Source organism: Neophocaena asiaeorientalis, unplaced genomic scaffold (genome assembly GCF_003031525.2).
Source record: "Neophocaena asiaeorientalis asiaeorientalis breed wild unplaced genomic scaffold, Neophocaena_asiaeorientalis_V1.1 scaffold376, whole genome shotgun sequence".
NCBI classification, from domain to species: Eukaryota; Metazoa; Chordata; class Mammalia; order Artiodactyla; family Phocoenidae; genus Neophocaena; species Neophocaena asiaeorientalis.
In genome coordinates this window covers 342,048-354,472 of record NW_020174368.1, presented here as the reverse complement: position 1 = coordinate 354,472, position 12,425 = coordinate 342,048, and the positions used below count along the sequence as shown (strand labels likewise).

Here is a 12,425-nt window from a genome sequence, read left to right as displayed (position 1 = left end):
CCCAGTTTTTTTTTTTTTTTTTTTTTTTTTTTTCTTGCTGTAATCCTTTTTTTCTTTTTTCCTCATAATGTCTTTATATAGTTTACATGCTGGTTCTTTTTTGGTTATTCATCATTGAAAGATGCTTAGACCAGCCACTTGCAGAAGATTCATGTCAGAAGAGAATAGCGCCGTGTTGCCACGTTCTAGGCTAGCAGGAATTTTCTTTATATCTGAGTTTTGTCTACAAATATGCATTGGCTCTAGTTCTTCCTGGCCAATGGGAGTAGGCATGTAGGTGATTTTCAGTGAAAAGTCTCTTCTCTGATGCTGCTATAAGTGACATATTGTTTCCTGCAAGTATGGCTGATCTGTGTAAATTCTTGATTAGTCTCACCTCTGCCACCAAAAGGATCCAAAGACCTCATTACTAGTTCTAAACTCTATTATCATCATTGTAAACAGGAATTTAGTACTTCAGGCTGTGCCCTCACCTTTGAGAACTACTTTGTGCACTCCTTCTGAGATATGCAGCAATGTCCTCCTCTCACTGCTTTGTCTGGAACTCGCGTATGCTCCATCTCCAGTGTTTTTGGCAATGCAGATTTCTTCTGTGGTTTGAGGTTTCTGCTATGTTCTAATTATGTCAAAGATGGGTGTGCATTTCTATTTCTCAACCTTGTTTTTTTTTGAAAGCTCATTCCAGTGAGAGAAGGGGAAATGCCAACTTTATGCCCCCATCTTAGAACGTGGAACTCAGGCAGTTGTTAACACATTCAGTAATATGCCACTGTAGGAAACACTTTATAGAATGTCCATTTTTGATTACCAAAAAACTTTTTTTCTTTGTGTACTTCAAAACCCTCGGGCACCATGAATAGGACTATCCTGACATCTTAAATGATCTTTATGATAGCAGAGTAATGTTTATATGCCTTGGGGGTATGACTTGTTTTTCTTCCTTCTAGAACGAGCTGGCAAAAGCTATATCCATCTTTTCTCAAATCATGAAGCCAGAAAGCATAATCTGCACTAATTTAAATGTAAGTGACTTCTTTATGGTTTAAAGTAAGGCTTGAAATGTAATAAAACGAAGTCTAGATTTTTTTGTCTGTGTACAACAAATGACTTTTGATCTCCCAAGGTCTTCATCCATTATGTTCATTTATTGATCACTGTGTGAAAGTTATAATGGAGCCCTATGAGAGGAGTCAGTACGTTCTTCCAGGAATGTATAAATAGGTGGGAAACACAGATATGCTCAGATATAAGAGGTGGCTAAATGCTGCAGGTGTAACACATGACTACAGAAAGGCTGTCAATTTAGAGAGAAGGGAGATGGACTCTGCAGTCTCTCCACTGAGACTTAGGAAGAACCTGCGTGCTGATTACATCCTATCCATGGTACCTGACTCACGGAGTCAGTACACCTACAGCATAAGGTGGCATCTAACCTGGTAAGCGCTCAATAAATGCGAGCCATTTTCATTCTTACTTTGTTGCCACCTTTTCAGTGAGCAGTGAGTCGTCTGCGCCTCCTTGGGGCAATGAAAAGACTTAAGAGACTCTTCTGTCATTAACGACATCACAGCCCCCACTCAGCTAGGCCCTGCTTGTATGCTGAGTACGTGTGTTGTGGGGAGTTGAAAAGAAAGCCCGTAGCGTCCAGGAACTTACAGTCTCCTGAAACATCAAGGGGTCAAGATGAACCGAAATGGGTAAACACCAGCATGACATGGACTGGGATAGCGGGTCATAGCCAGTGCGGTATTCCAGGCTGGGGAGCAAAGGGCTGGCCAGCAGGAGCTAACGGAGGAGAACTGGGGAGAAGAGTATTGTTGAGCAGTGTTCTGAAGGAGGACAGGGCTGTGGGACTGGAGGCATGGAGGTAAAAGGGCATTCTCTGTTGGGAGATTCGTTTTGCTGAGGGTTCTAGTTTACTAGTTAGTTTGCTAGTTCTCTTCCTAGTTTTGAGTCCTTAGGCAAAGTTACTTAACCTCTACCACCCCATTTTCCTTTTATCTGAAGTAGCAGTAGTAATAGTTCCATTCTTTCACTAGGAGAATTGAAAGAATAATGCATATAAAGTAGTTAGTTAACACAACACAGTTAGTGCCTGGCATGTAATCAGTGTTCAGTGATGCTTGCTAATACCAGTAGTATTTGTTTAAAATGAAATCTGTTAAATAAAAAGGATTATTTATTTCTAACAAATCCTAGAACCCATGAACAGGAATTGGGCATAACTGCAAGCTCCCGTGGTTTTCAGTTCTGCCCATAATTATCCTCAAACGTCACCCCCAGACCAGTGCCCAGATGACTTTCAAGAGAAGGACTAGATAAGCCTTTATGGTAAATTCTGGGCAACAATTTCCACCAAGAAGTCTGAGATAAGAATACCTTATATTTGACCTCATATTTACTTTTCAAAATGCCTACACAGGAGGGAAAGATGAGCCTAGGGAACCAGAAAGATGGAGACAGTGATAGTAGAGAACCTGGGGGGAAAAAAGGGAAAGAGGTGGGTTTGGAAGGGAAGAGACTAAATGTAAGAAAAATACCCAAAAAGAGATGTTGTAGTTGGCAAAGGGCAGGAGCCTGGAGTGGGGATGAGTGTCAAAGGTGTCAGTTAAGAACTTATCTGTAAAACCTGGTAATGGATCTGCTATAAACTGATGAATGCCACAAAAAAGGGAGGTAAGAGGTCCCAGAAATGAGTTTTTACGGCATTAATGGTGAGGCAGAGGAAGCAACAGAAAAAGACAGGGAAGGAATCGCACCAGTGGATCGAAACCCAAGAGAGCTGATAGCCCTACGTGCCATGGCCTCCCGCAGGCAGCCCCTGGCCCAAGACTGGGCACCTGAACAGAAACTGCAGGTCAGCCTGAAAAGCTCTCAGCTGATGGAGGCCAAGGTGGCGAAGGTCCAGAGTCCAAAAGTCCAGGTCATTTGAGCCAGTAAGCCAAACAGACTAGGAATCCTGGTCTTCCAGCAGACGCATATGTTATTTTTTTCTTCTTCTTCATCCAGCTTCCTACTGGATGTGGACGGCTCAGCTTCTCCAAGTATTAATATATTTATCTGCTTCTGAGAGAGTGGCCTGCAGATGCACTCATTTCATGATTGGATAGCAGTAGAATTGCTAGGATTCCAGGTGGTTCACAGCATCGGGGGGAAAGAAACACAGGAGAGTGTGTGAGAGAAATTTTATGTGGGTCATTAGTCGCTTTTCCTAGAGTTGAAATGGGCATGGGGGGATCAATAAGGGTTGATAAGAAATGGAAGAGAGTGAGATCGGCAGGGTTTCAGTTTATTTTAGCTAAGGTGCCACGCTAGATACTTACATTTGTCGGTTTATTTTATACAACACTGTCAGAACAGTACTTCTCCATATTAGACATGTGGAAAATGAAGATTCAAAGGGTAAGTAAACTACCCAGGTTCTCACAGCTAATTAAATAGCAGAGTCAAAGTTTTAACACGATCAACTCTGTTTGACTACATACAAAGCCTAGGGTTTCCCCACCACTCCAGACCTACAGAGATTAGCACTGCACGTCCTTTATCTAGGACTGGAGCTAACTGCTTCTCCGGAATGGTGAAAGGAACACAGGACGTCAAAAAACGGACCTGCTGTTAGTGCACATACTCCGTGTCCTTGAATTCAGATTCCTCGGCTATTCAGTCGTGGCAGCAGGAACAGCTCGTCCTGGGGGAGCTGGGTTGGGGGGCGGGGAGACGGCCGATCAACGTGGTCGAATGAATGGGCGTGTTTCTGGCAAGCGCTCTGTAAGGGTCCTTGAGTTGATCTTGAATATGAACCATCCCCTCCATGAACCAGGTCGCAGAATTATCCATTGTCCAGAAACTTAAAGATTGTTTAAAAATTTTCACTCAGGCAATTCTTGCAAATTTCCAATCTAAATTTCTCCTATTTCAATACAAGCCTGTTTCTTCTTCCTTCCTCGGGAATGGTGGGAAAGAGCTGTTTGCCATTCTCGGGTTTAATAATCTTTCAGATTCTGGGTCTCTGTTATTAGAGCAGGTTTTTAAAAAATAATTTAATTCCGGGCCCTAGCTTCTCCAAGGCTGAGTCATCTGCTTAGAATTCTTAAGGGCAATTTGTTAATTATTCAGAAATGGAAACCTAACAAATAGGCTGAATAGAGTCTGTTCAGTCAGTATCAGCAGAGATAAATGAAGTTCTTTTCAGATCTACTTTAAAAATTAATGCCTTACACTGAAATCTTTTCTTGCTGCCAGTTGGAATGTGAACTCACCTAATTTTCCCCTCGACTTAATCTTCTTTTCATTGAAATTGCTCCTGCTGCTGATACGACCCAGAGGGCCTGGCTCCCCATTTCCCAGCTCACGCTCGCTCCGTACCCAACTGGTTGAGCACATGATCTCATTGAATTCTAATCATTTCTCTAGAAATCTAGACCCATTCTGGAATTGAATTACCTTACAGGGGAATTGACAAGTGGTGAGTTTCACTGCTTTTTTATCATTTATTTGTTAACACAGGTAAATGTTTTAATGTTTGTTTCTCCTACTCACTAAGGCCACCCTAAAGTTCTAGCTCATGCTGGGCAGTTCTAGGCCACACCGGTAGGAAAGGAGACAGGACTTATTATTTCTCATAAATCCCTCTGTGGCAGCATCTCGCCTATATGTTTAAGAATTGCATTTGGCTGGAAGCTATGCAGACTCTAAAAATACCAGAGTCTATACAAATTAGAGGATTTCTTTTTCTTCCAAGTAGAAAACAAGAGGTGGTCGGTCTAGGTCTGGTATGGCATTCCGTGGTGTCATCAGGGACCTGGCCTCTTGTATTTCCATACCACTGTCCTAAGCACGTGACTTCTATCCATTACATCTATTCCAGCAAGAAGGAGGAGAATGCAGGAGGACAAAGAAGTTGGTCCCTTTTAAGAATGCTTTCCCAAACGTCTCCCCCAACAACTTGTACTTACACGTTAATGGCGAGAGCTTAATCCCATGACCACATCTATTTGCAGACAGACCTGAGAAATACAGTTTCTGAGTTCCGTACATGACAGCATCAGTTAAAGTTAGGAGCTCTGTTATCAAAACAAAGAAGGGAAATGTGGATATTGGTTAGAAAATTAGCAGTCTCTACCACACTGTGCTATTCTACTTCAGATATAGCAAACTTGCAAAGAAATGCAGAGATGTCTGCATGTTCAGGGCCTCTGTTCCCTTTTTTGGCCAAAGGTGTCCAGTGACACATTTCTTGAGGTCTCAGAAAATCAGAAGGGTGGGAAGTATGTGTTCTTTGACTAGTTTTTCTTAACTAAAAGTCCCCCTGCTCCTTGCTAATTCAATTTTCCTAGGCTTTTGTTTGAAATCTGTAAGATTGAAGCAATGCACTGTGCCCTGATTTAGCTTTCTTAATTGTACCCTGAGACTTCAGTTTGAGACAAGCTCCTAGCTTTAAATTTTTTCTTTGCCTTTCATCAGTAACTGCCTCATCTATGTTGACCTTCAGCAGTATAGTTCCAGGTATTGAACCTTACTCTTGAAATCCCCACTGAATCAGGGTTAGTTGCTGGAGGCAGGAGAGAAACTGGGAAAAATTAGGAAGAAAAGTAGAAATCTTTCAGAAGCACATCATTAATAGTTTCTAGCATGAGCTCCAAGAGGTTTATCCCTGTAAATTGCTAGGGGACCTACACTCCCTTTCTCATTTCTCATTGTTGAGGGTCTGCTCGGTGCCAGGCACTGCAGATGTGGCATCAACGAGGTAGACTTCTCCTTGCCCTTGATAGGACAGACCACTGCCAACCAAATTGGGATTGGTTTTTACTAACAAAACTGTTAAGAACTTTTAAGACTTGGAGATTTTACCCCACTTCTGAGCTAACGAGTTAACCTGCCACAGTTTTGTGGATGCTGGTAGAGAACACAAGACACCGAGAGAAGAAGGACAGTTTATTACTCACAGCAATAGCTGTAGCCAGCGGATTAGCATTTTTGCAGCAGTTTCTCGAGCCCAGTTCCCACAGAGCGACATGAAGAGGTCTATATGCTTCTTGCACACACGGGATTATATTTTAAGAGAGGAACTGTGAACTTGGGGAACCCCAATCTCTTAAATTGGACAGTAAGCATACCTGCCCTCTGCTTTGGATGAGACACTGTCTGTCTTCCCAGGCTGCCGGCTATACAAACATCCTTGAAAATACAGTCGGGACTAAAGACAGTCAGTGCTTCTGCCTGACTGTGAGAGACCCACGGAATGTTCTCTCCCTACAAACGGTTTTGCCTGTGCTCTAGAACTCAACTTAGATCAGGGCTTTTGGAGTTAGGCTACTTGGGCCATTTCATTCTGTTCTTCAGGACCAAAGATAACCCCTCATCCCGATCACCTGCTCAACAAACACACAATGTTATAAAATGGACTATTAAGAGAACTTAGTTGCTTTGGTATAAGAAAGGAATATCTCTCCCAGAAAAACTATCTTTCCTAAAGATCAAGAGGCTTAAAAATGTTTACACCCTTCGATTTTGTAATTTCACTTCTGGGAATCAAGTCTAAGAAAGTAACAGTTTTTTAAAATGTATGACATTTATTGATATAATAAAGTATGGTATGGCTTTATTTGATTTATATGATGGATTGCTATGCATTCATCATTAAAAATGAGGTTTTATTTTTTCCTAAAACTTCTTGATGCTATGAGAAAATGTTCACTTTATAATAATTGACCAAAAAGCAGAATCAAATTGGGGGGTGGGGGGGATTAATATATTTGGAAGATAATACATGAGCTTGTAAACAATGGTTAACATTAGTTGGTGAATTCTGAGTTATTCTCATTTTCTTTAAACTTTGCTGTATTTTTCAAATTAGACTAGTGAACATTGGTAATTGGGGTGCGGGGGAAATGTGTTCTTTTTTTTCCTTATGTTAACTGTATCTGATGGAAGGTGGTTAGTGGTATCATTTTGAAAGCCAAGTACAAGCACCCAGTTTTGATAGCTATAGTATAAATAGGAGTGCCTCATTAAGACTTTAACCGCCTTCCACTTTATACTTGAACAATCTGTATGCCTGCAATTTCCTAACCAAAAAAATTAAAAGATAAAGGTATCTTTTGACCCAGAGCCAGTCTTATGAGATTGTCTGATTGTCATATCCTCTGAATCTAGAGGAAGTAGGGAAGAATCTAATAGTAATGTTTGTTGAGGACCTCCTGCGTGCTGATATTTCATTTAATGTTCACAGTAATTCACAATGTGAGATGTAAAGGTATTTTCCTCATTTCACAAATAAAGATACTGAAAGAGATTAAATACCTGGCCAGAGTCACTTGGCTGTAATTGCCAGTGCCAAGACTCTGACCCAAGTATGTCAGACTCCAAAATCCATGTTCTCTCCATTTCTGCCTTTTAGCAAGTTTTGAAGTGGTGGTGTTTTGATTAGCTGTTGGAAAGCAAGTTGTGGTTGGTGGCCGTTCATTCAAAGCACCTTTGAACTTGAGCAAGCAAATGAATTAGGAAATGGCATGAAAGCAGGGTAGATGCCTATAAATGTAGGCTTACCTCACGGGGTACACTTCTCAGTGTTGATTACTAGCTCAATCTTGTTTTTCTTGTTTCTTCTTTTTCTTCAGATTATGATCCATATCCAGTCAAACATGTTGAAAAGCCTAATAGACATACTAAAGGATGCTACAGAGGGAAATCTATCAAGATTTGTGAAAAAACGTGTTCTCAGAAGAAGTGGTGAGTAGGCGGCTTCCACAGAAATCCTGTAAAGGTGCAAGAACACCCTTTAAACCGTCCACTTGATACCTTAATCCTGTAGGCCACCTCTTTAAAGAGACTGTCCAATCCGGCAACCTCTCTGTTGTTCCTGTGGCTAGGTTTCTATGTGTGGGTGCAGACTTTTTTCCTCTAACACAAGAGAATTTCCTCTGAAATTCTAGGAAAACTTGTTCCTTTTACGTTGTTCTCTTCCCCACCCTGTCTTCATGGGTGTCGGCCCCCTTCTTTTCCTTATTCCTTTCTCCTTAAGCATCCAATTCCTTCTCCCCACTCCCCACTCTCAGTTGATGACCTTGCTTCCTGTTTCACAGAGGAAACAGAAGCAATTAGAGGAGAACCGCTGCGGCACCAACAGCCTCCTTGTCCCTCTCTCTCTCCGCTCAGCCTTCCCTCCTGAAGCCGTGGTGACTGTAGGCACCTCTCTAGAGCCTGGGAGCCCATCCCCACCCCCAGCCGGCCCAGGGCATCAGCCCAAAAGTTGTGTCACCTTCTTTTGAACATCATCACTATTGCTCACCTTACCTGTGGATCATCCTCAAAGGCAAACAGTAGGCTATAGTATCTCTCATCTTAACAAAAAGAAAATCTCCCCTACCTAAACAAGTAAAAAGACATACTGGCCTAGAGGGGTGGGATAGGGAGGGTGGGAGGGAGGCGCAAGAGGGAGGAGATATGGGGATATGGGGTTATAACAGCAGAAACTAACACACCATTGTAAAGCAATTATACTGCAATAAAGATGTTAAAAAGAAAGACCTACTGGGTGTTTAGATAGGAAGACTCAACCTCATAAAGTCAGTTCTGCCCAAGTTAATGTGATAATGTAACATTTCAATAAAAATACCATTAGGTTTTTTTCTGTAGTTAAGGTTTAGTAGAAAGAGCAAACTAGCAAGAATAGCTGGGAAAACTCTGTGAAAGAAGAGGTGCTAGACCTGCCGGATATGAAACCACATTAAAGCTTTTCTAATTAGAACTGTGGTTTTAGCTCCTGAATAGACCAACTAATGGAACCATATAAATGCTTTGCAAAATTATAAAATAAAGTTAAATAAAAATGAAGAGAAAGAAGCAATTTCTAAAAATTGAAAGCAAAATGAAACAAATGAACCTTGTGCCATACTGATGGCTTAAGCACATAAAGAGGAATTATTGTAAGTCATTCGAAATTTAGTAATTTGTACATCGCTAGTCATATATAACCTACGGGGAAAAAAGACTGTGAGGAAATCATAAATTATTGGCAGTGATCATATTGTTAGTAATGATACTGGTATAGTCATTTTGACTAACCAAGGGGCCTGTGTTCGTCCTCCCCCAGCTTTTCTCCCTTTTCCCTGGCCTTTGGTAGCACGGTCCCAGCTGGGTTCCGGCTAGCACCTGAGATGGCAGGTTGGCAGCAGAGGGCAGGTGGCAGCTCCCCGCCTCTGCCGCACTGTGGCCTTCCCAGCCCTGTCCCATTCCTCACTCCCACCTGAAGGCTGTGTAAAGGGAGCTTGTCGGGAAACTAACTGGTTATGATTAAATTTAAAGCTTTTTTCTATTTGAGGTCTTAGCTCTATGTAGGTTGTGACCGACCTAAACCTTTTGGGAGTGTGTTCAGAAAAGTAGGGGAACTAAAAATGTAAACTGGTTTGAAAGCACACGATCATGTGCATGTTTGCGCAGCACTGACACAACTTCTGCTTTCTCACTAGCACTGATGTTAATCCTTCCTTAGACCTGGCCCGTCAATATGTTGCCTGAATTATGCGACCAAAGCATCCAAACTTCACACTGAAAAATACTGTTTTTATCTGATTCTCCCACCCGCCAAAGCCTATAAGGCTGATTTACTTAGAAAGCTCACCCTCTAGTTCAGTGTATCCCCTGGTTGCTGTGAGGCTACCCAGGGAACTGCTTGTTGAGAAGTGAATTGATCCCTAAAACCCCAGCAGCTTTTGAGCTAGTTCTAAATATCTTTGTAAGATTGCATGTGGAGTCTTATGTTGTAAAACTCTGCATTTTACAAATGCTCTATTTAGTGTTTACGCCACCAGTTACTGGACATGTTTAATGTGTGGTGAGAAGGTGCTGTTGTGCCCCTAGAGGAATGGTGAAAAGAACTGTGGACTTTTCTGCAGCACCGTGACGGAAACCACTCCAACGTGAACTGTTTCCTTATTGACTTCTTTTTTAAAACTTAATTAACAAACAATGTCGTACCAACTGTTTTCTGCTTCAATTGTAGGATGGTCCTAGTGATACCATGTAATAGTTATTTTTGTAGTGATTTAAGAGAACTGAGGTAGTTAAAAAAAGAAAGAAAGAAAAAAAAGAACTGAGGTAGTATCTGCAGTGAGAGCAAGGTTACCTCCAGCTTGGCTCACCTGCTTTGCTTCCTTGGAAAGCCATATGCTGCTGCATCTCACCCTGAACATGAGGACTAAACAAGCTATTCTTTATAAGAATGTTAGAAGTGTTTAAACTTTACCTGAAGGTTCAGTGGGGAGCCCTTGTTTGAAAAGAAGGTGTGCAGGTTTGTGTTATATTACACAACCTGTGTATGTGTGATAGACTCACATTCACATTCTAATTTTGAGCTCACTCATTTTTGTAGAATTAAATACCATTCGTACACTTGTGACGCTAATATTTATACCTCTGGTCTAGACCTCGCCCCCATGCCTCATGATTGTGTAGCCAATAACCTCTGGACATGTCTGCCTAGATGTTTCACAGACATCTCAATCTTGTCCAAAACAGAACTCTTGATTTTCCCTCTCCAAATCTCATCCTGCCATCTTCCCCATCTCAGTTAATGACACCCCCCATCTCCAGGTTACTAAAGCCCAAATTGCGAAGATGTCTTTGATGCCTCCCTTTTCCTCTCCCCTTCAACAATAAATCCTTTCAGTTTAATCTCCAAAATATACTTCATATATATCTACTCCATCTTTTCTATACCTTTCCCAGTCTAAACCATCACCTGCTCTCATCTGGCCTATGATGGGGGCCCCTAGATTAGTCTCCACATTCTTGTACCCTCCAGTTCTCCACTCAGCTTCTTAAATCTAAATCAGATCATGTCCCACTTTGGACCTTCTGATGGCTTTTAGAATAAATTCCAAAAAACTTACCATGAAACTAGAAAGCCCTACATCATTTGACGCTGCTTCCTGCTCTGATCGTTAAATTGGACACACTTGATTCCATGCTGTTTGACCTCCTTTCCCTGGTATGTTTCATCGTATAGTATGGGCCACTTGAACCCCCCTTTTATAGAATACCAGGGGTGATTTTTAAGTACTAATCTTGAATGTTGTTTATAGCTTATGGAATCCCTTATAGTTAGTTACACCTCTGTGTGCCCCAGTACCCTGGTTTTTACCACTTTAGGTGCACTCTTTTTTTTTTTGCATTTATATCTCTGCTTCTTGGAGGATAAAAAGAACAAGGAAGAAATCTTGCAGAGATATAACAATCTGCTCTTCTTGCTTTTTTTTCAGCTGGTCAAAGTGAGGGAAAAGGTGAAGGATGTGCCCGCTCTTCTGGCCACATTTGATGAGCTGTATGGGAAACTGCACATAAATGGCCAGGTCACCACTTACACTTTGGATGCTCTGCTCTGCCACACCCCCAGTGACAGGAAATCCCACACGGTGCTATTAAACAAGAGGACAGTCAGCCGTCGGACCTTCCAGCCGCTCAGCCAGTCCCTGTGGGCTGAGTAACCCTGAGTTCAAACCATCTGTGGGTCTGAGTTGGAGGGGGCCTGCTTCTAGTGAATTATTGGCTTCCTAAGAAATCGGGCATCGTACTCCAGTGTACAGTATACTAACACTTGGTCTCCTTAAACTTCCAAAATCATTGAGCACTGGCGTGCTGCCTTGAGACGTTCATGTGTTGTGCCACCAGGAAGATCCAGATACAGGCAAGCAGAAAGCTCGGGCTCCCGCGGGAAGGAGGCTTCCCCTTGTAAAGGGCTGAGGATGCTTGAAGGAACATGGTCACGGGCTCCAGGGGAACCCAATAAGCACTAACAGGAAGGAATCTCACTATAAGTGGCCACCTCCAGCTAATTTTCAGGGGAATAGTGGTCTGAAACCCTACTCTACCATGCTGGGAAATAGCCCAGGATTTTCTCACTGCTTCTGTCATCATTTACCTGTGACCCTAGACAAGATAATACTTGAGCCCTCAGTTTTTCATCTGTAAAATAATAGTGCCTGTGTGAATCTCCATATTGATTTGATATTTTCATTCAACGTTCAGTAGGGTCAAGTTTTCTCAAAAATAAGACAAATTAAAAGGTTCCTGAGAAAACTCGTTGTTTTCTCAGCAGAACAAACAAAACCAGAATTTAACTCTCAGAACTGATAATAAGCCAAAATTTAAATGGTTACCACTTTGGTCATGGGCAATCCACGTGCTTTTCAAAATAAATGCCAATAAAAACCACATAAGCTCTCTGTATTCCTTAGTTTTCTATATAGGTCATAAATATTTGGTCCTATATTTCGTCTCGTTTGTTAATGATTTTCTCTTTTCTCTCTTTGGATGTCTTATCTTTTATAAATATGTATGTCACGACAGCAGGTCAGAGCTTCCTCGTAAGGATCTGCCTCTTGATGGTTTGAAGGCCAGCACCTGGGGGGGTTCGTTTTGCCTTT

At 41.8% G+C, this 12,425-nt stretch overlaps 1 protein-coding gene across 1 annotated transcript in view; it reads left to right on the top strand.

Moving 5' to 3' along the window:
- PTCD2 (pentatricopeptide repeat domain 2) overlaps positions 1 to 12,224 on the top strand; it is a 28,202-nt gene extending 15,978 nt beyond the window's left edge. The window contains 4 exon segments of the mRNA XM_024756179.1: positions 948 to 1,022; positions 7,620 to 7,711; positions 7,713 to 7,731; positions 11,262 to 12,224. Coding sequence (XP_024611947.1) covers positions 948 to 1,022; positions 7,620 to 7,711; positions 7,713 to 7,731; positions 11,262 to 11,486 — 411 coding nt within the window. The 3' untranslated portion in view covers positions 11,487 to 12,224.
- The last annotated feature ends 201 nt before the right edge of the window (positions 12,225 to 12,425 follow it).